The sequence below is a fragment of the Haemaphysalis longicornis genome, unplaced genomic scaffold, assembly GCF_048455015.1.
Source record: "Haemaphysalis longicornis isolate Haplotype H1 unplaced genomic scaffold, Haemaphysalis longicornis Haplotype H1 scaffold_1, whole genome shotgun sequence".
NCBI classification, from domain to species: domain Eukaryota; kingdom Metazoa; phylum Arthropoda; class Arachnida; order Ixodida; family Ixodidae; genus Haemaphysalis; species Haemaphysalis longicornis.
In genome coordinates, this window is record NW_027526203.1 from 234,471,157 (window position 1) to 234,496,838 (window position 25,682).

The window sequence follows — 25,682 nt, forward strand, 5'->3', positions numbered from 1 at the left end:
CGTGACCACACACCGACACCGACGATAACCACCGTGCCGACGAAATCGCTCTCCGCCAAACCCGTCCCTGCTCTGTCTCCGCCCGTCTGCCAGCAGATTCTGTAGTGTACAACAGCTGCAGCAACTCGTGAGGGAGCTGCATAGGACACCGACGAATCCACCTGAGCATCTTTCGGTAGGTACATCTGTGATAACAGTTCAGTGCGTGCATCTGTATGTTTGACATCTTCAGGGCGCGACGGTTGAATCGGGCTCGTTTGAAAGCAGTGCATGATTACAGTACGAAGTACCTCGGTCTCACGAGCTGACCGCGATTGTTCCGTTTTCTAAGTGACTGCAGGACTGCAGCCTTCACAGACTTCAGGCAGAACGTCAACTCGGTGCCCGGAGCTGTTCACGCGCGCTTACGGAGACATGGCGAGCAAGGTCCCACTTGTGGCCCTTTCGTCGGGATACAAGATCCCTGCCGTAGGCCTCGGAACTTGGAAGGTATACTTTCTTCAACATAGGCATGAATGAACAACAACATCGCGTATGCCGTGATCGCTTAAACAAAATATTCGACAGTGCTTTTCTTTAAAAAAAAAAAACCGCGAAGTTTTGACCTAGCTTCTTTTCTGCATGCACCATCCGAAAAACAGGAATGCTTCCAACCTCCAAATAAGTGGCAATCTCGGAATACTAGCCACCTGTCGTGCGAAAACTGGCCCATGCTGCTATTCACGAATTCCCGCTCGAGCTCCTAACGTCTTTACATTTCGGTGTTTGGAAAAGTTGAGGACAAGTGTGCTCGAGAATTTAAAGGGGCCATGCAGACAATGCAAGTTTGGTTGATTCAAAAGTTTGCCTCGTTAGAATAACACTGACACCACTTCTGACGCAAACTTAACTAATGTAAGCTGTATAATTAGGAAAGAAGAGAATGGCCATGCGACCCACTAGCTCATTTCCTGCACTAAAACCTATGATGGCAGCAGTGCGAATGGCTGAGGCCGGCGAAAGAAAACGCAAGTTAGGCAGGGCTCATAAGCTTGCAGAACGAGCTCTTGCACTTAAATTTAATGCATAATCATTTTATAGCAGTAAGAATGGTGGGGTAAACAATAGAAGTTGCAAAAGTACACGTAAACATAGAAACGTAAGTGTGTACTGCGGTTGGTACTGCGCACACTATGGTTATAGCTGCACAGCAGTCCAGCACTTTGGGGTTGTATCACACGACACTGTCCGATTGGTGTAAGCGACATTGTCTTCCATGACCCTGTTTGTCAAGCATACCCAATGTTTCACGAAACGATTACTACCAGCCGTAACGGAAACAATCCAGGTGCAAATACGGTCAGAAACATAGTGGATGCAGACAGCTATTCTGAGCGGTATGGTGGCACCATCTAGTAGGACTGATGGTAAATTAGGCATTTCACAGTTGGCTGCCGATTAAACAGCGCACTAACGTTTGCTTGAGCACCTGCTCTGGATACGTCATCGCAGACGTCGTGAAACACACGATTTAGCGAGAGAATCAAAATGTTGGATTAAATTGTTTAATTCCTCAGTGAATAAAGCATCGTTTGCTGCCGGACAAGTGCTGGGGGCACTATAAAACACCTAATCTTTTGAATAAAACAAATTGTATTTTGTTTGCATGGCCCCTTTAAGCAAGATCTGACGCTTCAAAAATGCTGCCTTTTTGCATAGTTTGTTGTTCACATGTTAGCGCTGTTCGAAGCTTCCAACCATACCAACTAGCTCGACTTTCATTACTGCGAAAATAACATGCCAGAATTCGTTTGGATTTCAGCGAAGTATTTAAATCAAGCCAACAGAAAAAAAGTTTTTCTTTGGCCTTATTCAGTTCTTTAATAATGTGTTCAGTCCCGCATGGCTGTGCCGTTCCCATGCTTTTGGGTTGTTTTTATTTTCGCAGTGTCTAGAGTTACGTCTGACGGAACCCAAAATCGAAAACTAGAGTTACGTCCGACGGAACTTTAAGCCAGTTTCTAGAGTTACGTTCGACGTAACCCAAAATTGAAAACTAGGGTTACGTCCGACGGAACTTTAGGCCCGTTTCTAGAGTTACGTCTGACGGAATCCAAAATTGAAAACTAGAGTTACGTCCGACGGAACTTTAAGCTGGTTTCTAGAGTTACGTCTGACGGAACCCCAAATTGAAAACTAAAGTTACGTCCGACGGAACTTTAGGCCAATGTTTTGAGTTACGTCTGGCATAACGTAAAGCACAAAAAATTTACAGCTCTTGAAGACTCTTGAACCAATTTACATGGTTCAAGAGTAATTAATAGGGTTGGGTGTCAGTTAATATTTCAACCCGATTAATTGGCATCGATTAATTCGATTATGCATGGATTATTCGGTTGTGTGGTTTTTTTTAGAAAAAAATGACCAAAAATAATTTAGTAGTACATATCAGATCAATATGCTCATACACTTGTTCAGACACATTCCGGATGAGGTAAGTACGTCATCATCACGGCGCATGATGCGGACGCGACGCTTATCAGCTCGTTCGTCACTCACATTTTTTCTAGAAATAGGAACATCAGCGCCTGCCATAAGTGCCGATGGCGCCAATTAATCGCGCTTTTCTTACTACAGAAATAGTTTATACAACGGCAAAACGGTATGTATAATTGCCCACTGGTCGTTTTTTGTACCGTGTATATTTGTAGTTTTTATTTGAAATTTTGCCCTGTGGCATGAAGATACACGAGTTGAGATGTTGTCGATGAAATATTATTGAGTAGCTATTTTCCGGTCTGTTTTCGGTTTTAATCACTGCCATCTTTTCGCATACTGGCATCGTTTTCTGTCTTGACGTAAGGCGGGTTATTTGAACACGAATAGATACTCGGCATGCTTGTGTATAATTTCAACATGACATTTTTCTTTCTGTTGCTCAGAAGCTTGAACTGGTTAAAACAATTAATCGTGACTAAAGCATTAAATCGGAAGTTTGATTGTTCAGTTACCTACCACTAATAATAAATAATTGCTTAGTGATAATAAAGCGAATGCCCTGGTACTCCTTTATTTCTTCACAGAATAAAAAATGTCGATACATTTTAGTTAACTGATCTGGCTGATTAATGAAAAACGTATTTTATCAAAGTCGCTACTATTATGGGCAGAGTGGGTGGTTTTTACGGCCGTTTGTGATATGGAGCAAACAGTCACTTTATATTCAGATGCCAGCAAAATGATATTGAAGTGAAAAGCTGAAATTTTCTCTTGAAGGAAATGGTTCGCCGCAGGACACGCGCGGACGTAACTTTAGTTTTCAATTTGGGGTTCCGTCAGACGTAACTCTCGAGGCATTAAAAACACCCAAGCTTAATTTTTGCATGTACATTTTACGGAGATTACATAGGTGGGCATGCCGTAGATGGGAAACCACTCAGTAAACTTTATAAATGTGCGGAGATAATTGTTCTGATCTCTCGGTTTGTTATTTACTTGAAGCACATTTTTCAAGGAAGCTGCTACAAGGCTGTCTGCCGCGGCTGGTGCTAGCACGCGGGGGGCTGAAGAAGTCTGAAGCGCAGACACCCTTCTCTGATTAGCGGGCGCCGACTGCCGGGTGTGGCGTCCTCTGCTCTTTTGTGATGGTTCCGTGTCGCTTACGGTCCTTCGGCCGATATGCTCAGGCGCCGTTAAGACACGGCCACGGAAAGACTTGCTTAGTATTGCACATGGTGAGCAGCTGCAGGCAAGTTTCTTGGTGCAGCGGCATGGCGGGAGCCCTGCTGGAGAACACCCACGCCCCAATCAAAATTTCCTGAGGAGGTAAAGGGGGGATGAGGGGGGCCCTGGCCCCCCTGACTACTGGCCTGGGTGGCATTCTGCATTAAAGAAAAAAAAGTGTCGCCCCTAGTAAAGATTGTGATGTTCGTTGACCCGAAGTCCGGTGCCGATCAGGAACCCAATCGCCCGGGCTCCAGTTGATCTGGCAGGAGGCTCGCGGGGCGATGGGGTTGAAGGTCTCGGATAGATGGCGGTCGAATTGACGAACTCGAGGCGTTTGGATTTGATGAAGGGAAACGAAGACGTTCTATACAACTATTTACATTAGAATGAATCCTTAAGGAAAAACTTCGAAGTTCAAGTTAGACAGTAGCTCCAAGTGCGTACAAGTCACTCGAGCTTTCCATCTCCGTCTAACTATCCTGTGCTCGGAGCGTACACAGACCGCTCAAGCGACGACGACGGCCGGGGCTCTGTTCCCGCCGCAGGACACGCGCGGACGTAACTTTAGTTTTCAATTTGGGGTTCCGTCAGACGTAACTCTAGAAACCAGCTTAAAGTTCCGTCGGACGTAACTCTAGTTTTCAATTTTGGGTTCCGTCGGACGTAACTCTAGAAACGGGCCTAAAGTTCCGTCGGACATAACCCTAGTTTTAAATTTTGGGTTACGTCGGACGTAACTCTAGAAACTGGTTTAAAGTTACGTCGGACGTAACCCTAGTTTTCAATTCTGAGTTCCGTCGGACGTAATTTTAGAAACTGGCTTAAAGTTCCGTCGGACGTAACTCTAGTTTTCGATTTTGGGTTCCGTCGGACGTAACTCTAGACACTGCGTTTTATTTTTAGCTGTTCTATAAAGGCGTTTATTCTGGTTAAGCAGTGATTTTAAGTGTAGAATGGTTCTAATGTGTGGTAGTTGGTTCATTTCTGGCGAAATGTACCAACTAGCTTGCACACCGATCCGCCCCCTTCTAGATATATCAGACACACACCATGCCCCCCAGTATCTATTGTATGTTTCAAGCGCTGTTTCCTCACTTACCACATATTCGTGGGAGCTCGTCGGGGCCTTGGGCAATGTTTAGCCAAGTTTTTGCAAGGTAGCGGAGGTCCTCTTTGCTTTGCTTTCTTCTTGCCCTTCGCTCTCATCCACCATTTGGTGCGCGGGGCCTGCAGGGTGCACCAGCCCCCGGCGTAACAAGTTTGGGGTATGTCGATGCCTTTTCACGGGGAACCAACTGTGCACTGGTGTTGGCGTGTGACAGACTTGTCTCACTATATCTTGTGTGCGGACAACGCCCTGTTATGCAACCTGAGAAACCTAGCATTTGAGCAATGCTATTGAGTTTTATAAGTGTGAGAGGGCACCTTCAAAGGTGTATATGCGCCACCAGAATCGGAGTTGAAACTGGAATACTGGAGGGCCAGTTGGAACATGCACGCCCACTTAAATCGGGTTTATGCATTTCTTATTTCAGCTAAGAATGTTTATAAAATCTTTTATTATGCACACAAATCTTCAGAGGAGTTTTTTTGCAGAATCTGCACTGCTGAAATCAAACGAGCAGCGGGCAGAACATGTTAAGTGCACTCTTAGGAAGTCCGTAGTAGGCATTGCTGATTGCATAGAACTATATACACACACGCGGACTACATGGTGGGCATGTCTTCTTTCTTTTTTTGCAATGTACCCCTTCTGGCATTTTTTAACTTGAAAAATGTGCTCACACACCTTTGTAATTCCCCTCAATTCAAAATGTTTTTTTGTGTACACGTGCTTTCTGCATCTGGCTCTTTGCAAGAATGCTGAAATTTCTCTTAGAGTTGGCAAATGAAAAGGGGATTGGGAACAATTAGGATTTTGCTGCAGTTATTCGACGACTGCTGATATCCGACCCAATACTAGCAAGCTAGAATGATCAGGTTTTAATTGTTACGAGCAGCCAGGCTCACCTTGGAAAAAGGAAGAAAGCCTTTCTTCACGTAGTGCACATTTGTGCGCTGGTGGTTATACATCTTCTTGTGACACCGTTTTTCAGCTAGAGGGAATTTCATGGGGGATCGTGGGAGGCATAGGGAGCATGTTAGTTTCATGTTGAGCCTGGTCCACTATGGGAGCAGAAAAGAGTGAAGAGGTGAGGGTCTAGGTAGAGGGTGGTAAGGAGGCTCTCATTTCCCCTGTAAACAGGGGTCTGGGCTACCTTGAAAATACAGGAGCCCTAATGTTTAGTACTACAGACTTCAGAATCCAGTGCTGGTTCCGCCTTTGAGCCAACCTGTCAACTTCTCCCCCCATTTTTTTCTTCATCCTCAACCTTGCAGTCTCAGCCGGGCCAGGTGTACGAGGCTGTCAAGACAGCCATCGATGCGGGATACAGGCACATTGATTGCGCTTTTGCCTACCAAAATGAAGAGGAGGTGGGCAGGGCCATTGAAGACAAGGTCAAGGATGGTACTGTGGAAAGGAAGGACCTCTGGATCACTGGGAAGGTACGTCGTGTGCGATCCAAACTTCGAATTCATAGTTCGCTTTCTTTATCCATTTAAATCGATTTGTTCCTTTTTGGTCTCGTGAGAGATCTACGTTGAGCGGCTCTCCCCAGTTACTCTTTTTTACAGTTCTCTGCATATATGTTAGCATGCAAAAATGTTTTCTCTCTCTCTTTTTTTTTTTTTTTTTGCACTATGAACCTTTTTTGTAAGATGCATGAGGAGCAAAGTACTAGTTTATCCAGTTTGTGACTTTCATTAGTTTCCAAGCAGGCTGTAGAAACTGATGGCTAAGGTTAGCATGAAGATGATGACTAAATGAGCCTTTATCCGAACATTTCAGTGTTGGAACACCTACCATAGCAGAAGCAAAGTCTTTGAGTGCTGCGAGTTGTCTCTGAAGAAACTGCGCTTAGAATACTTCGACCTCTTCCTTATGCATTGGCCATTTGGATACCAGGTAAGATCGACATTTGCAAAAAAAAAAAAAAATTGTGAAAAGTTTCACTTGATTTCACTTGATTTTGGAGACAGTTTTCTGTTTTTACAACCTTGAACTAAGGGTGGTGTTACGATTGAGCCCTCCGCTGGGCTTCGTTTCAATACTCCTCGGCTGTGTGACGAAGCCTCCACTACGTGCACCTCTCAGGCAGGCCCTCCCTGTCGGTCACCTCTCTCCCCTCTCTCGGACTCGGCGTGCGCCACTACTACCGACTGCTCACGAACTCTGGAAAGAGTGTTGTGTGTGTCTGTGACGTTCGTGGCGTGTGCACAATCTAGAGGGAATGCTTGTTTTGACTGTTGACGCTTTTGGGTATAAATACGACCCCTGCAAGCGCTATAACCCATTCCTGTTTGAGCAGTGAATCAATGCGTTCACTCTGCTCGAGTCCTGTACTGTAACCTCGCCAGTCGGGGCATTGTTCTTTGGCTTCGGCTCATCTCTCGCTATGAAGTAAACAGTTACATTAGCCTACAGCTTCTGGACTTCTTCACGGCTGCAACAGATGACAAGCGACAAGCGTCAGATGACAAGCAACGATAAAATGTACACACCGATCGGTTGCTGGAACTCAAGTGCCTTTATTAAGGGGGGACACTGGTCTTAAAACAACTTCTTTTAATTTTCAAGTAACCTTTGTGAAACTTATTGGTCTTGGTGATTTTCTCCCACTGATTTCAGATATGCCGTTATTTTCTCAGTTGGTCAATTAGTTCCAAAGATAATTAGCAATAATTAGACATTTTTAGTCAAACAATAGAAAAAACAGTGTTGGGCATGAAGCTGTAATCGTTATATTTTCCAAGACTATGAACCCTGGTGAGTGCAATAATTGAAGCAGTTTTTTGAAGCACTGCTTAGAACTAATTTTACAGCTCATTACACTTTGGTAGCACCAGTGGCAAGGAGCCATTTTGAGTGCCCATTTCAAACACCGAAGTTTATTGAGCTGTAAAATGAGTTCCACGCGATGCATCAAAAAACTGCTTCGATTATTGCACTCACCAGGGTTCATAGTATTGAAAAATATAAAGATTAAAGTTTTAGGCCCAACACTGTTTTGTCTATTGTTTGACTAAAAATGGCTAATTATCGCTAATTATCTTGGGAACTAATTGACCAACTGAGAAAATAACGGCATATCTGAAATCAGTGGGAGAAAATCACCAAGTCCGATATGTTTCACAAAGTTTACTTGAAAATTAAAAGAAGTTGTTTTAAGACCAGTGTCCCCCCTTAAGCAAAGAGAAATGGTGACCCCTTCCCCCCGTCCCCGATGGCGCGGTGGCGCAGGCGTAGAACACGATAAGTCACGCGTTATACATCCGGCGGCTCAGGTGACACGAAATGCCCGAGCAAGCGTGGGAAAGGCACCTTCAGCGAGCCGTGAAGTGCGCGTCCACTACAGCCGTAACTGGTGGAGCACCTTACTAGGCTGACTCCGTTTCCTGAGACGGGAAGAAGAAAGATCGCAAAGGCTCGCTGATAATTCTGAACTTTTTAGGCTGGTAATGCACACCCTACAGCCTCTTCCAAAAGGCTTGTTCAACAAGCGCAATCAGACAATCATAAATCATGTTGGTTCAAGCAAGAGAAACTGTATCCAGACTTTGGCTGACCATATACGGGCTCTGACCTCCGCACACAGTTGACATCACAAACTAAGCTATGCCGCTTCATAATTTCCCCTCTGCCAACTTTGTGGCTTCAACTATAAGAATTGTCATGAGAACTTTTAGGTGATGCCTGAAGGCTGTGTTCTTGTTCTTGCTTTGCAATGGTCTGCAGGAAGGCGGCGACATTTTCCCTAAAGACGAGGCTGGCAACTTCCTTTTCAGTGACGTGGACTTCCTCGAAACATGGGCGGTGAGTTTATGAGCTTCAGCCAACAGTCGGGTGTGCTGGCCGCACATAGGTGTCGTACTTTCTCCCCCTTCTGCTTCCGTGCACAGGCCATGGAAGAATGTGTGGGAAAGGGACTGGCCCGGAGCATTGGTGTCTGCAACTTTAACAAGGACCAGCTTGTGCGGCTTCTGGAGGCGGCCAAAATCAAGCCGGCAATGCTGCAGGTGGGTGATGCAAAGTCTACGGTTTTTGTGGCTGGCGGCTGCTTCAGTTGGCAATTGTTTGCTTCTCTTCAAAAAAGAAAAAAAGAAAGAAACCTAAAAATTAGCCAAATGGCTACAGGAATCAGCTTTGTACTTGTAGGGAAATCAGGTGCTGAATTTCTTTGCCTTCTGCAGCAGGAAAAATTGCTGCAGACAAAAGCCAGAAACTTTTTCCTTCACTCAGTGCTGGCCTGAGGCAGGTAGTATGGAGAGAAAAAAAGGCTGACATTAGTATTTTTGTGGCTACACATTGTTGGAAGCATCAGTAGGGATTCATGCTTTGGTGTGAGCGACAGTAGCACTTTACTGACATGCCGAGTTGGATGAGGCATACAGTTTCTTGCAATTGTAAGTGGGCAAAATTTAAGGTGCTGCAATTGTGTGCCGGTGTAGGTAATTGTGGGTACTGTCATAATGGGATTGTAAATGGGGTGGGAGCTGGTCTTGACAGAGTGGGCTGTTTGTTAATTGACTTTTGGCCTGCGTTGAGTTAGCTGTGGCATTGGGACCATGCTGTTAGCCCTGCCCTGTAATTCAAGGCCACAGGTTTTAGTGCCCAGCATCACAATGGGCAGTACCTAGGAGAAGCGGTCGCTGAATTAGCCATCTGCATATCTGTAGCTGCCACCAGACAGTGTGAAACATGCAATAGGAGAGAAGGGAAAATGTAACGAGGACTTCTTTGCCAGCAACAGGGCCCTGTGATTGGGGAGCACAAAATAGAAACAAATGTGTGAGCTGGGTGAACTACATTGTGCGAACCAGGTTAGTAAGGAAAAAAGTAACAGGCGGTTTCGCTGCACCAACTGCGGACTCGTGGAAAAGCAGCATCTGCTCCTGCTTCTAAAGCACTGTCCGATACCCCATCGCGGGTGCTTGCTTCTCTGTGGGTATATATAAAACACTTTGCTAGGCTTCAGAGTATGCACACAGATTTCTTGTGGTTGACCCTCCTAGTGCTTGGGCTCTATGTAGTTGGTTGGTTGATTGATTGATTGATTGATTGATTGAACTTGTTGACTCACTGAAATGATTGCGTTGATTAGCTGTTTAAAAAAGCATAACACAGCCACTGCCCTAACGTTAAGCAGCCTGCCAAGTAACGCGATACTCTTTGTATGCCAAGTTGCAAGTACCATTGAACAATGTTGGACCTCAAAACATAACTTCCGGCGGCCTAATGCCAGGTTGACACATACCAACATCTCCCTCCCTTCTGCTGTGCTGTTCAGCTGGCTCCTTAGCAGTGGTGACACCATTGCTAAGGCTTTATCTTACGTCCGCGAAGTCCAGGGTGGTAAGGTAGATGTGCTTTCACAATAAAACAGATTATGCAAAATTAGGTGGAACACTAACTTGCAAGGACTTCATCTTGATCTGTGAAATAAGCGTGGCTTCAGTAAGCATGCAGTTTTTTTTTACTCGGGGAAACGTTCAATTGTATGCCTTTGCGTGTGTGTGCACATGTGTCTGTGTCACCCCTTTCCCTCTTTCAAAAATGTACGTCAAACTTTTGTGTCTTTTCAGGTCGAATGCCACCCCTACTTGAACCAGAGCGAGCTAATTGACTTCTGCAACAAGCACGACATCAAAGTTACCGGCTATAGTCCTCTTGGTTCCCCCGACCGCCCATGGTAACTTGCAAGAATCGTATACGAGTTGACTTGCCACAGTGCATAAAAAGCACCAGCGAAACAGGGCGCAGGACACGAGAAGGAGGAGCACAAACATGCAGTGGCGTGTTTGTGCTCCTCCTTCTCGTGTCCTGCGCCCTGTTTCGCTGGTGCTTTTTATGCATAGTATGAACCAACTCGCCCCGCATTTTGCACTCTTGACTTACCACAGATGCCAGCCATAGACTGTCATCTTCTGTTTTTAATATGTGCAGGGAAACGTGAGGTTTGTGTCGAAGTGTTGACACGGGAGCCTGCCAGTGTGTGTTCAGAGTTAGTTCAAGCATCCAATATTGCTATTTCATTCACAAGCTACTTCATTAGGCAGCTTTATGATGGCTTCATTGTGGCTTTTGTAGAAAAAGAGATTGTGGAGATGTGTTTGCGTATTCCGGGGAGTGTAAAAAAAAGAGGTTGCAGTAGTAGTTAAAGAGAAGGAAGAACTAGCAGCTCCTCGGAATGATCAGTGGCCTCCTGTCTCTCTGCTCCTCACCCAACCCTTTTTTACAACTGTATTATGCAGCTTTATTCTGGCTTTATTATGCGGCCAAGTGGCTTTATTATGGCCTTTAAGTGACTTCAGCACCTACCGCGGTGGCCTGGGGGCAAAGGCTTTTTGCAGCTGAGTAGAACCCCCAATTTCAAATGGCAGCCATGACGGCTGCATTTGTAATGAAGGCAGAAAGCCATGCCATTACTCCCTTGTGTATGACATTTCAACGCACCCTCGAGGTGCCCAGGTGGTGTAAATTCATCTGTGGCTTTCTAGTTTCAAAAATCATTAACTTAACACAGCTTTGCTCAACTGGGCATTTGGAGACCCTTTGGGGTAGATGCTTTGTTAAGGTCTACGAAGCCCTATTCCACTGCAGCGAATACCCCTCTTATACTTTTGCCAGACTGAAATCTTTACAAAAAGTATGTTTGCCACAAGGCACGTCGGGCTCGTTTTCCTGTAGAACAGTCACCATTGTGTTGGCTTTACCTCGTGGCACTCAAGCTGCGTTGCAAAGCCAAATTCCCGTAAGGTTGGCATAAAAAAAAAAAATTGGCCGCGTATCTGCTCCTTTCGTTGCAAATGCCGTCAAAAGACGATAGTCTTTATCGGCTTTTGCGAAGTAAATGCCTCCCTTCGCTTTCCCGCTCACCTCTCATGTTGTTCCTCTTGCGTCGCGCACCTCCCAAGGTAAAGACGCCAAAGGTTTGCTTAAATCATTTTAAATTTCCCGCGTTCCACTGCTCCAAACCAGGTGTCTCGATGCGAACGCTGCCGTACGGTGAAGACGCGCGTGAATCCAGGCGCCCTACTTCAACGTTTATAGAACCGCGTTTCCCTACTCCACGTGCGTTGCAAGCAGAACGTGGAGCCTACCTAGTGGAACCTTGCGTAACTGTTGCCGGTTGATTTCTTAAAATGGCGCCAGAAGCTATAGTGGCGCGGGCGACAGCAGGCGACGGCGGAGTGAATTCTTTTTCTGCAGTTGATGAAGTATTTAATTTCGCAAAAGTCAAGCATGTTTGATTTTTTTATAAGGGAACACTGCAAATATCACTTCTGTATTGATTTGTTGTCTCATATTTGCGTAATGTCTTGTTCTTCTTCAACAATGTTGACAAGTATGAACATTACACTGGACATAGACGGGTAGATATAGCTGTGACTATATAAGACTATTGCGCAGGCATTGTTTTGCTTTGGCCGGGTGGCTGAATCGAGTCACAGACAGACAGACGGACAGACAGGCATACAGACAGACCAAAATTTCTGGGTTTAAGCAGCCCAAGAAAGACTATCGTCTTTAAAAAAAGTAGTACTATAAGTAACATTAATTCTCATGGGGGAGCAGACCAACTTCGCTGGAATCTTCACTGTGCCACTACTGCTGCAAAGCATGTTGGGAGTAGTGGTTTTGAGTGGATATAGAAAGCAACTGTGGTTTAAATAAAGTACAAATATCGCGAGCATGTACCCTTGGTGGCTCGAACAGTTCTCTGCCTGCGCCTAGCAGAATGAATGACCGGGACAACTGCCAGTATCATGCCCTTTTCAACAACTGTGCGCATGCAAATGAAGCTGCCTAGCGTTGCGGGGCTGAAGTCCACATCCATGTTTGAGAACCACTGATCTAAACAATTGGCGCAGTCATGGAAGGTTGGGGCCAGTACTACACCAGAGTGGCCAATCCTGCTCTGGTGAGGGAGTGCATTACCAGTAATAGTTGCTGGGATCAGGCCGCACCCCAATTCTACCAACGCGCAATTTTTTTTTTATTATTTTTTTTATCGGGTGGGGATTGCGCGGCACCGGGATTTGTTAGGTGGGGTCTCTGGTCTTAAAACAGCTTCTTTTAATTTTCAAGTAAACTTTGTAAACTGCTGAATACTCAAGTAAACTGGTGAACGCAATAATCGAAGCAGTTTTTTGATGCATCGCTTGAAACTAATTTTACAGCTCATTAAACTTCGGTGTTTGAAATGGGCATTCAAAATAGTAGTTCCTTGCCACTGGTGCCACCAAAGTTTAATGAGCCGTAAAATTAGTTTCAAGTGATGCATCGAAAAAACTGCTTTGATTATTGCATTCACCATGGTTCATAGTATTGGAAAATATAAAGATTACAGTTTTATGACCAACACTGTTTTGTCTATTGTTTGACCAGAAATGGCTAATTATCTCTAATTATCTTAGGAACTAATCTACCAACTGAAAAAATAATGGCATATTCGAAATAAATGGGAAGAAAGCAGCAAGACTGACAATTTTTGCAAAGTTTACTTGAAAATAAAAGAAGTTGTTTTAAGACCAGTGTCCCCCCTTAAGGGACAAGAAGAGGGTAAGTGGATCAGGGAACAAACGCGTGTTAAGGACATATTAGTAGAGATTAAGAAGAAGAAATGGACATGGGCAGGGCATGTAATCCGAAGGCAAGATAACCGCTGGTCATTAAGGGTAACAGAGTGGATCCCTAGAGAAGGCAAGCGTGGCAGGGGGTGGCAGAAAGTTAGATGGGCAGATGAGATCAAGACGTTTGCGGGAATAGATTGGTCACAGTTAGCACATGACCGGGATAATTGGAGATCTATGGAAGAGGCCTTTGCCCTGCAGTGGGTGTAGACAGGATGATGGTGATGGTGGGGATCTAAAACAAAGTTTTGGGACACTGCCCATTCTGCCCCCTCTCTTTGTTCTGCGTGCATTTCAACAGATTGCTGCAGGTGGCCAATAGAACTGCAGTTGCAGGTGGTCTAGTTGGAATGCTCAGCTTTGTGGAGCTTATGTCTGGCTTTTGTTTTGGTTATTGATCTGCACTAGCGACAGAATGAAAGGTGCTCAGTCACACACTCAACACCACAGCAGAAATTAACAACCGATTTAAGGCAAACCTGGATGATTTTAACTCTACATCTTGTTGAATTCCATAGCCGGATTTATATGCAGTGGTTGCAGCAAGATGTCTTTTCCCTTCACAAAAATGTGAAGATTATTAGCACGGTGGAACACCTTAGAAAAACTGTGCTTACATTCACTGGGCATTAGGTATGTGCACTGCGTTCATACTAGCAGGGTTTTAATTATGTAGGAAATTAATCTAAAAAGCTGAGAATTGACAGCTTGGTAAAACAAAGATGCTATGATGTGCACCAAGTTTCGTTCAATTGGGTAGTAATTTGTCATGGCTGGGTGATTTTTGACTTTCGTGAAAATGATCAGTTACCCCATTATTATTTTTTTTTTTTGTCCAGAATTTCTGATAACTAGATATTTTTCAAATACAAAGAAATGTAGTTGTAAGATCGTGGGTGCTTGCTATTGCACAATGCTTTGATGCTTTAACTCCCTCCTTCTCCCCCTCTCTCTTTCTCTCTCTCAGCTTTCCACTTTCAGTACAAAGTACTTTTTACGAAAAAAAATCAAAGCTCCTAAAGGGGTTGTGAAGAGATCTTGAAAAAAATCGTGTCGTGTGGGTATTTAGTATTGTGGGACCTTTGTAAACAAACTATGCACAGCTGTCTCATTGCACGATATCGGAAAATAGGTTAAAAAAAAATGTCGTTACAGTTTCATCGAGCCTATCCTCTTCAATTCATGAAGTGACGTCATGTTAAGAAGCCAATCATAGCTCCCCTTGTCTGTCCATGTCGACGTAGAGCGGGCTCGCAAAAGGTCAGCTACAGCTACATCGGCGCCATGATGAAGTTCGCCCACAACTGTACGGGCGACGTCTGATCTCTGATACGACTGATCAGCATGGCCGAACTCCTAGTCAGCAATGCGGGCGAGTGGTGCAGGCAGAAGTAACCATGTTTAAAGTAAACTATGTATTTGTAAACTGTTCACTGTTTTGCACTAGTCGAAACTATCATTGTGCTAGCCGGTATTTTTGCTCAATCTTGCCGACTGTCTCACATAGCCTTTAATAGGAGTTACACAAGCGTGAACTTCCTGAACTGACGAGATAAATGACCGAAAGCTTAGGATGGGAATTTACAACGTGAAGACGTTTATCGAAAGAGCTTTGAGTAGTCAGAAATTTAAACCAACCCATCTTTCACTCTTCAAACGCAAAAATAACGAACCAGAAGCAGTGGTACGCGTGTCACCAAGTCCCACCATCATGCAGTTCAATTGCTTTCCTGCAATAAACAATGCTGTTAACATTGTTTTGTCAATTGGGTATTCCCCCATCTTGCTTACTGCAGAAGCGTTCAACAGTTAAAGCTCCGGGTAGATAAAAATTTGTGAAAGCAAACAGGAGTGCTGGGCTACAAGTACGGAGCTGCTTTAAGGCCGCAGTTTTGTGCCACGCACGCTGTTTACATCTGGGGTGAAGTGGGTAAAGTGTCCGGCTTCAATGCAGGCTGACCCGAATGCAGGCTGACCCTTCAAGTTCGAATCGCTCCTTTCTTTCTTTCTTTCTTTCTTTCTTTTCTTTCTTTTTCGCTTGAGCAGCTTTGTGCCGTTTGATACGAAAAAAGGTAAGATTCCGAATAGAATTTGGCAAAATAAAGTGAACTTCAGCTGGGAAACTGTGTACAAACAGCCAGTAGGCCCGAGTTCTGCTGCGGAAGTTGCCAAACAACTGAAGCAGTCACGCTGCCGGTCACGTGGATAGGAGCAGTTTATAGCAACAAATATGGGATGCATTATTTTTAAAATATCAGGTTTACAGCTTTCCAAAATAATGTACACGTTTAACTCAAATGTTCCTAACATGATGACGTCACTGCTAGTTATGCTGCCGACTGACCATATTGCATAGTCGCTTGAGATGCGCCTCAAAACAAGCATTTCAAAGGCGTCTCCTAAATTCCAGAAGCTATTAAATGTGAAAATATTTTGGATTTATGTTCTTTTATGTTCTTGAAAGGTTCTTCAAGCAGATAAAATTAAGCAAAGGCAAATGCATTTTCTCTTCACAACCCCTTTAAGAGAAAGATGGTTAAAATGCGAAGCTTCCTCTGATGAAACCTGATGAAAGTTTAAAGTTCGAACTGCCTCAACCGTGTTGGAATGGGTCCATTCCGGTCACAGGAAGCTTTTTTTTTTTTAAGGCACTTGATGTGTTTTTGTGGAAACCCACTGTGTAAGTAGGCTTTTCTGCATTGCGTTTTGGGCGCAATGATGGATGGCACCAGTGAGGCGAACGGCGCCATCAGTGAGGCTTAGAAAGATTTAGTTATCATCGTCGTACTGTTGTGTAAAGTTGGCTTTCCTGCAGTGCATTTTGCTCAGCCGTCGACACCATCAATAAGGCATAGAAAGCTTCACTTTAAAAAAAAATGGAGCTGAATTAAAGAAAGCTTATATGATAAAAACTACTGAAACAGTGTTTCAAGAAGTGTAAGTGTGAGCTGTGTAAATTTTTTCTTAATATAATGGCTGCTTTTCCTTATGAGCCTTGGCACACATTAACGACCCCAGGTGTAGCTTCAGTGCGGCGGCCGTTTAGCTTTAAAGGCATTACTGTCAGTGTGACCAAGACATTCTGAAGGATGGTTGTGTTCATAACCTGCAGCGCACTCTCTCTCTCTCTCTCTCTCTCTCTCTCTCTCTCTCTCTCTCTCTCTCTCTCAATGGGAATGGAAGATACAATGTTCTGTTTATTATATGTGTGTGCATGTGTATCTGCTCTTGATGGTGTGTTCATTGTACCTTGAGAGCAGACTGATTGCCATCTTGGCGTAACCATTGCTGGCTTTTTCAGCAGTTAAACCTGTATGCTCCTTTTGCAGGGCCAAGCCTGGAGACCCACTCCTCATGGAAGAGCCTGCAATTAAGGCCATTGCTGAAGCCCATGGCAAGACTCCAGCCCAGGTACTACATATCTGTTATCGGTGGCCTCGATTATTTGAGAAACATGCCGAGCACAGGACTGGATCTTGGATTCTTGGTTGAAAATATTTGTGGATGACCAGAAAAGTGCCCGTATGTGTGCCAAGATATACAAATGCCATTTCAGAAGCAATGCCTCATATTTATTTTCGTGGAAACTACATGAGATGCAGACAGCATAGTAGCATGACGCAATAAAGCAAGATTTCAGCTACATATCGTTATATTTCCACAAAGTCGGAAGAGCCAGTGATAAACAAGAGCCTAGATGCTACAGTTGTAAAAATGTGAACAGCTGTGATGGCAGCACCTGAGTCTGGAAAATGTGGCACACACAGTCCGTCATTCATAGCACCGAAGCAAAGAGATGGAAGTCAGAAGGCACTCAGCCTAGGCTGTACTGTGGATGTGGCCAGACAGTCCAGCCAAACTTTACAGTATGCTTTGTGTTCTTAAAACTGGTACGTAGCCTGGTGTTTTGCTGCTAGCAAAATTTTGTCTGGAAATTCACTCATTGAGCTTAGTCAGTGTCTTCATGTAGCGTCTCAATTGAAAGTTATTGTAGCATTGAAGACAGGAATCAAATCACACCCTGGCTGTCCCAAAAGATTGCAGGCACATCACCTTGTTAGCAGATAGCTGTGGGGAGAATTGGCATGTTGCCACTTCATGCACTGCCTTTTGGATAAGGAGGAGAAATAGGGAAGTAATGCTTAAAAATATGACAGTGGATAGAAGTTCTGTTATTATCACGAGCTGCAACACCATAAGCAATTCTGAAAAAAAAGCACATATTTATGGTAAAAATTTGGCTTGTACTGGCATATTCTTTGCTTTCACACCATCAATTTTCACTTTGTACGTCAAAAGTTTCTAAAAACGAAAATGAACAGAATACTAACTTGCTCATGATCAAACTTTTTATTTCTTTTGCCGCACACCACAAAAGGACCACCTATAACTTCTATATTAGCATTACTTATGGACCTTGTCGTAGAACTGTGGGTTTGCAGAAACAGTAGAGCACATTTTACTGTGGTACCTGGTCTCTTCACAAGCAAGTTTCTTTTCCAGCAAATAAAAAGGGGTAGTTTCGTAGCCCTGGTACAATTATGTTGGAAGTTTGCTTGAAAACCTGGCCTTTAAAATCGCCACAACGTCAATTCCTAGACTCTGTTCCCTATTTAGATGCCATTGGTGCCACCGAAAAACGTAAAAGCAAAACTGTGAGTACTGCAAAATGCCTAACATTCTGCGGCTTTTGTCTTTTGGCCCTTTTGTATTTCTGACCCCATTCAGTACAGTAGTAGCGTGCAGGTGGTTACATGTAGCAGCAAGTCACTTGGCCTTGTATAAAAGGCTCTCTTCAATTCTTTTCCCAACCGTTGACTTTAAAATGACTGAACAAGGGAAACGAAATGCTGGGCACTAAGGATTAAAGTCCCTAGATTAGCTCCCTGTCTCCTGCATTACTTCTGTTGAGCCTGCACTTTTGAAGCTAAGAGTATTCAACGGAAGACTGAATTTTCAGAGTAAAAGGCTGTCATCCCTGGCTGTACCTTTTAGTTGTGCCCTGGTAGCATTGCCTCTGCTTTTCTTGCATTTTGTGTAGCAAAAAATATCGGGACAAACACCAAGGTATTTGAGATGCAGGCTCACCATTTCCAGATGTGCGTTTTTTCAAGCACAAACGCAAAAAAAGTCCCGTTGTCAGTGCAGTTTAGTTGATGATTAGGTGGGGCCAGTTTGTAAAACATGTTTTCAGGTCATTCATGGCACTAGGGGGCATCATTTGCACTTAAGTTGCTAGAGCGACTCAAGAGCAAGTTGGAAATTGTAATGAATAATGCTCATGAACATTTTGCCACTTGTGCTAGTATGTTCATCAAGTCAACTGAAGACAAAGTGAGCGGAACCTGTGGTCTGCTATACCTGTACTCTAGTGTGCAATTGGCAGAAATGTAGCCATCCAAGCTACCTAGGTTTAAGCTGTTAGCTTTGAGTAATGTGATGGAGAAAGCTACCGTTGTGTCTAAGCTGCCATTACTTTTCCAACTGCACACACATTTGTTGGCTGTTCATCTGCAGTTGATTTTAAATAACATTTTTTTTCCTTTCCAGGTTTTAATTCGCTATCAAATTGAAAGAGGAGTGATTGTGATTCCAAAGAGTGTGACGAAAGACAGGATCATCTCCAACCTCGATGTATGTACATATTGTGACAATCGTAGCACAATTCATTATTTTAGATGCCCCCTATTCATAAACAGCATGAAGCTTCCGCTCAGTACATTATTGGTTTAAATCCAACTAAAGCCTGTTGCACTGAACACACTACAACTCTTGTTGTTGAGGTCTAGAAGGGAACAAAATTGTGACAAGTGAAGTTAACTTTTTCACCTTGCTAAAAATGACAGAACAAAAGGTACTCTGAGTCTTGGCCGGTGCAAAATCTGCTCAATGTATGGTCATCAATTTCACACAGGTTCTTACACAGTACCTTCTCAATAGAAATAAGCACAATGTCTTATATTTCAGCCCGCTTTAGTTAATTTTAAAAGACAACAATCTTGCTTAATTAAGTTTTGCAATTGCTTTTAAACATCAGTCATTACGCACAAGTTGCCACTGGAATGTCACTTGGCAAAGTTGCAAGAAATGCGCCCTTGTAATGCCGCGCGTTTTCTTTTTTTTTTTTGTCCGCTTTACTGTGCCTTTGTTTTCCTTAAGGATGATACATTTGTTATTACGATGGGCCATTCTATCAACCCTGCAAGTTTAGATTTTGTCTTCATTGTACCTTTAAGCCATGCAAAGTTTTGCTACCATATTTTGTAAACGACCTTGTCCCCCCCCCTTCCAAAAAAAATTATCACTGCTGCACTGTACCAAAAAAGAGGGAGCACCATCTTGTTTCTCTACTCGTGCAAGAATAATGCATTTATCTTATACATGCAACATGCTTTTGATTTTCAACGTCTTCTCCTTGGTAATGGCCTGCATTTGTTTCAATAGACAAGCATTTCATAGACTACAGCAGTCTGACAGCGCAGCCAGTGAACACGAAAGAAACAACTTTGCCTCAAGAGAGGAGGTGCGAGATATTGATTGATTATGGGGTTTAACGTGCCAAAGCTGCACAGGCTATGAGGCATGCCATAGTGGAGGGCTCCAGATTAATTTTGATCACGTGGGGACCTTTAATGTGCCCCGAAATCTCGAACACACGGGCGTTTCGCTTTTCCCCTCCGTCAGAAAGCAGCCACCGTAGCTAGGATTCGAACTTGTGTCCTTTGGCTCAGCAGCACAATGCACAAGGAAAGGCATCGACAAAACTGAAAGAATGGTAAAATGGCCTTGGTGTCTGCACCATACTTTGGCTGAGAAACCAACTGAGTTCTGGTAGCGTCGAGAAAAGGACTATTTGGTACAGTAAAACCTCGTTACAAGAGACACTGTAACAAGAGACACTTGGTTATAAGAGACATTTCAATGGGAACGGTTTCGTTGGTTTTCCTATGTTCCCCATGTTAGCAACATTGCCTACAAGAGACCTTGGTTACAAGAGACATTTCCTGGGTCCCTTGAGTGTCTCTTGTAACGAGGTTTTACTGTATATGTTCATAAAAAATATGTTCATATTTTTATGTTTGTATGTTCATGCCTTAGGGCACTAAAGTCTAAAGTCTGCTTATGTGGTTTAATGCAAAGACGTTATGGCTTTCTCTAGCGTTGTACACTTCTTGGGCTTCTACCCGGTTGGTGTACTTGCACAGTCGACTGTGCTTGCCGACACAGAAATTGGTGGCACATCCCTTGTCGAGCAGCTTTCCATTTCGACACTGTGTGGGTCACTCCACTCCATCAGCTCAGACAAATACCAGAAAAATGACTTTGTATTCTGCACCGCACTGTTATTTGAACTGTCTGAAGTTTTGTTGTGGATCGGTATGCATCAAGTGTACAATGTACTGCATCTTAGTATTTTTGTTGTTGTTTTTCCTGTCTGAAGGTGTTTGACTTCAAGCTCACCCCAAAGGACATGGAGGTCATCAATGGGTTTAACAGGAACCACCGGTTCCTTGTTTTGTCTTGGTGAGCTTCCTTCTTTCTCTTTTTTCTCTCTCCTTTTTTTACCCTCTCTTGAGCGCTACTATCAATGCTGTAAACATGTTTACCAGGGCCGTAGCCAGAAATTTTTTTCGGAGGGGGTTATGGGTTTCGGGAAGGGGGTAGTTTTGCCGAAAGCAACAGTAAGTATTGCTTACGCGCTGCCTGGAAAAGATTTCGGGAGGGGTTCGAACCCCCAAACCCCCCCTCTGGGTACGGCCCTGATGTTTACTAAACTGCCAGTTCCAGATATTAGGGGCATTGTATGGAACAGCTACTTTGGGAAGGTGCTGCTGACTGAAAGTGTTTGACGATGGTCGAACCATGCTAGTGCCACAAACACAGCATCAGTTAGATTCTTATACCCCTTCAGTCCCTCATTTAAGCCTCAATATTTCTCAGTGAACACCTTTCCTGGCACTGTTCTACTTCAGGGAAATGATAATTTCCAACTTATTTGAGAACCAAAACTGGCAAAATCTCTCTCTCTCTCTCTCTCTGACAAAATGCATCTCAATCTGCATTGTAACGTGGTTAAAAATGGCTCTATTTTGGGCGCAAGTAGTTTGGCCAATAGGCAACATGACTGTGCCGTAAAAGTGGGGGATCTCTTCTAAGCAGTCTTAGAGGGCATGCTGCAGTGGTGCATCTTTAGTAGAAGACTGGTACCTGGCACGTCCTGGCACAGCATAGTTGTCCAAGAAGTGCTGCTGTCAAAGAATTCAGTTTTCTTTCAAGCTTAGCTTCGTGTGTGGAAAATACGCAACAACAAATTTTTCATGACGGCAAATTTTTTATTTTTTTTAATGTACGCCACAACTTTTGTTGTAGCATAGTGCCCAAAGTGTGCTGCCGTGCAGCGTCAGTACCAAGGTCACAATTAAGTAGGTTATTCCATACAAGTTCTTTTATTCCAGTGTGATTCTGGGAAGCAATCAAGTGTTGTTTCATCCATTATTGTTTTGAAAAATTCAAGTGAAGAAAAACTATCATTGTAGTTCTTTGTGAGCTGCTGGGTTTGCAAAGTAGTTGTGTTTTGTATCAACTAGCTGTGGCTGAAAGTGAATTGTGAGAGGCAGCAGCATGTTTTCTTTTTTGTGCGTGTACGCTCCTTGTGGGGAGCTGGATATGCACCAGTTTCCTTTTCAGTGGTGCTATGATTGAAGGGAGAATGAGTTACAGCCTGCTTTCAAAATTTTATTGCACAAGCTGTTGCATACCATGACAGCACATTTAGTTTCTTTATCGAGAAAACAAAAGTTAATTGTAGTGTGATGTTCATGCACTAATACCCATGCCACACGTTCACGAAAAATGACATTAATGCTGAATGCCTTAGTTTTAATGCCATTAATTCACTGCTACACGCAAAAATCTAATGCCATTCGCTCTAATGTCATTTTAGGTTTAAGGAGTTCCGCACAACTCATTTACCTTCGCGAACGCCTTAAATCTGCCTACTCTCGAACGCGATGAGCACCAAATGAAGCCAACGAAACTCTCAGCACCGGAGTGTTGACGCGGAAATGTAGCTGAACTTCGAAATAAGACGATTTTTTGTGCACAATTGGTGGCGAAGTTTTGAAGAAGACAAAGTTCACTAGAACAGAGGCAAAAGTAAGAACATCGCGTTACTCTTCGAGTTAAATTTTTCGGATTTGGCTACCGCTGGCTGGCGACGGCATGCTGAAACCACTTTTAGAAACTGCTCACACCATTTTTAAGAAAACATTATTTCTCATAATTTTTTTTTTTTCACAAAAAAAACAGTTTTAACCCTTGTAAGGCGTTTTTCTCTACGTTAAAGACTTCTAAAATATGAGTGAATTTCACTTTTTGGTCATGATCACCATCATGCCTAACACATTTAATGCCTTTGCATTTTCGAGTGTAGCACGGCCCGCCCAATTAATGACATTTGTTATTTTAAGGCCTTAAACACTTAATGTCATTTTTCGTGTACGTGTGGCACGGGTATAACTTGTGGCATGAATGCCTTTAATGGTTGTTAGGTTTCTCAAGAAAATATGCTAATTAAAACTGGGTGCTGTACATATGACTGTTAAAAAACTTATTCATTTTTGCTCATTGCATTTTAACAAAATTGGTCCATTGTTCCTTTTTTTTTATCTAAACAAAGCTATATAATTACAGTGGATAAGTGATGAATTGCAAACACAACCATTTTTATCAGCCCTGTTCAAATTTCTCTTAACGGAGTGATGATACAGAATTGCCAACCTGAAGTAACTATGTAAATAGCTACTGTGCATGTAGAGAGATCTCTAAAAAGGTTCAATTGTAACCGTGTCACATAATGTACATATTTTAAATCAGCTTTAATCTTTGCACCCTTGAGAAAGCTAAGAAAGCCCTTTTGACAATAGCCTCCACGTGACGTGCTGGGAGCTTGGTAACCAAACTGTTGGCATCAGGCCATGCACACTATGCGGTGTGTCACTAGCAGCGTATGGTATACCACATGTGCACGAAACGACTACTTAGGCATACAGCAAGGGGTGCACCAATGGTGGTGGTTTCAAAGCGTGCAGCGCCACCAGGTCACCCCACTGAGAAGGCTTTCGGGTTGTTATCATGGCGAATGTTTGATGGCCACCAAGCACCGGTGGCACTAACGTCAGGCGTCATATGCACCCCCAACTGAAAGAGTCATGTCACAAGGGTTGTCTCGTCGGGGTGGTCACCCAGGTTCTGGTTTCGTTAAAACCAGGAACTTCCACGAGCAGAACAGGCTGCGTATAATTATTTATGCTGCGGCCATCTAGTGTGCCATTGTATAGGGCCAATAGGTACCAATTTCAGCGAAAAGAACGCAGCACAAACGTACCCCTTTAAAAGGCGATATTCTGCAATGGCAGTATTTGCATGTGACTGTGTGCAGGTATGTTGTCAGCGACATCATGAAACTGCGCTTGGTATCGTGATAGTCATTCAGTCATGCTAGCAGGGGTACATGCCACACGGTCGCTGCTGTACACGACACACATTGGTCATTTAAAGTGTTAGTTGTTGCGTGGAACTTCTTCGCACGTCTGCTTTTTGCATATTGTGACAGTATAGGTCTCCACATCATTCAAGCACTTGCAGTGAGGTCTCCTGTTCCGTTTTCACTCTTGGCCAGAATAGAAATCCAAAAAGCCAGAGCGTCAGTCGGTCATGTGCTGCATGGGAGAGGGGGGGTGATAGCGTATCCTCAGTCAAGCCACACACACACGGTGCAAGGCAGATAAAAGCACTAGTTGTACCAAGAAGGTCCCAACAGCTCGCCATGCCTCCAAGAGCGTGCGTGTTGTAGCCAAGGCACAAATATTCAAATGTGGAATTGCGCCAGCACCTCATTTGGCACCATGCATGCACACGCATGGTGGTCATGAAGTTGTTAACAGTGGGATAGAACCACAAACGTAGCTGATGCACAAGCTAAATTCAGCACACTCGTATTGCCCATGTTACACGTCGAAGAACTGACAGCCACAGATTTTGTGTCGCTCATCATTATTGTCTCCCCCTTCTGTCTTTCTTCTTTGCAGGATTGGTGGCCACAAGTACTACCCATTCCATGCTTCACCATGAGAAACAGTGCCTGTATCCAAAGCTGTGCCTTATAGCTTTGCTGGGATATGCATCCGTGTTGTTCTTTTGCTCATAATAAACCAGGTTCTGGCTTCTAACACCGGCCTTGCTTTCTTTGCTAATACAGCTTGTAGCTTGCTGTATGAACTGTACTGATTTTGACCATTTCTGCGTGTATATGCAGGTACTTGTGATGGGGGTCAAAAAGACCTCTCATTTCGAGAAAAACAGCCATATCAAACCCATTTACATCGAAATATTTTTTATATCGAACTATTTCTGGACCAAGATTTACAATGAGAATATATAGCAAAAACTGCACTTATATCACCAAGGACAACTGAGATATCGAACGTCAAATGCCGCAGAAGTGCCCCACCAAGTTGGCTTTCCTTCGGGGATCCCGGAGGAGAAATTCGGCTGGCACACCCCTCAAAGTGCTTTAGCCCGGCCACTTATGGGAAGCTAGCGGCTCTTTCTCCTCCCTCACCTCCTTCTTCCTATTGTGACTGCGCCACCGTGTCGTCTAGGGCGAACCGTCTAGCAAAAAAAAAATCCCTGCCCGCTGACCATGCTTTTTGTGTGTGTGTGTGTTTGCGCCATTCAGCCTTTGTGAGCTGTTTCAGGAGTGTGGCTGTGGGGCCAAGCAGTAGTGTCCCTAAATAAATGCTTATTTAATGGCTCTAGCTAGCGCGAAGCATCCAAATTTGCCTTTTGCCGTGAAGCTGGCAATCATAAAAGAGACAAACTTGGTGAGAAGTCGGACATCACTGTCAGGCATGAGATTCCAGAGAACACCTTGTCGAAGTAGGTTCTGGGTAGATGTTACTAAAAAAAACTGCCTGAAGTTGCTTCAAATCTGCCGGCTTGTGCGCGCCGGTGATGACTTAAAATCCTGAGAAGTGCTACAGTGCTGCCACTCCTGCGCCAAATGAGGTATCCTGCGCCATCCTGATAAAAACACGATTTTGCAAGCAAGTGCGCCAAAATTTGCATGTGTCGCGCCAATCGCGTGCAGCCTGTTACAAGCACTACTTCGCAGTGGTCTCTAGACATGTACTATATCTAAATCGCGTTGATAACTTGAACTCCCTCGCACCCGTAATCGT

General features: G+C 43.9%; 1 protein-coding gene across 2 annotated transcripts; it reads left to right on the forward strand.

Moving 5' to 3' along the window:
* The first annotated feature begins 4 nt into the window (after positions 1 to 4).
* LOC144142786 (aldo-keto reductase 1B-like) lies at positions 5 to 24,671 on the forward strand. 2 transcript variants are annotated; one of them, XM_077674513.1, is made up of 11 exons: positions 5 to 175; positions 332 to 489; positions 6,085 to 6,252; positions 6,596 to 6,712; positions 8,543 to 8,620; positions 8,707 to 8,823; positions 10,390 to 10,496; positions 16,770 to 16,851; positions 18,991 to 19,074; positions 20,882 to 20,964; positions 24,531 to 24,671. In XM_077674513.1, exons 2-11 carry the CDS (start codon positions 415 to 417, stop codon positions 24,571 to 24,573), a joined length of 954 nt encoding a protein of 317 aa, XP_077530639.1. In that variant the 5' UTR covers positions 5 to 175; positions 332 to 414; the 3' UTR covers positions 24,574 to 24,671. The 2 variants fall into 2 exon arrangements, with proteins under 2 accessions (XP_077530639.1, XP_077530645.1); XM_077674519.1 differs by having other exon boundaries at positions 341 to 489.
* Positions 24,672 to 25,682: the final 1,011 nt, after the last annotated feature.

Bases quoted from the DNA above. Each gene is read 5' to 3' on its own strand.
- LOC144142786 (XM_077674513.1), top strand. From the start codon at position 415: ATGGCGAGCAAGGTCCCACTTGTGGCCCTTTCGTCGGGATACAAGATC. The intron at 6,713-8,542 runs GTAAGATCGACA...AATGGTCTGCAG, and splicing joins ATTGGCCATTTGGATACCAG to GAAGGCGGCGACATTTTCCC. The intron at 8,621-8,706 runs GTGAGTTTATGA...TTCCGTGCACAG, and splicing joins ACTTCCTCGAAACATGGGCG to GCCATGGAAGAATGTGTGGG.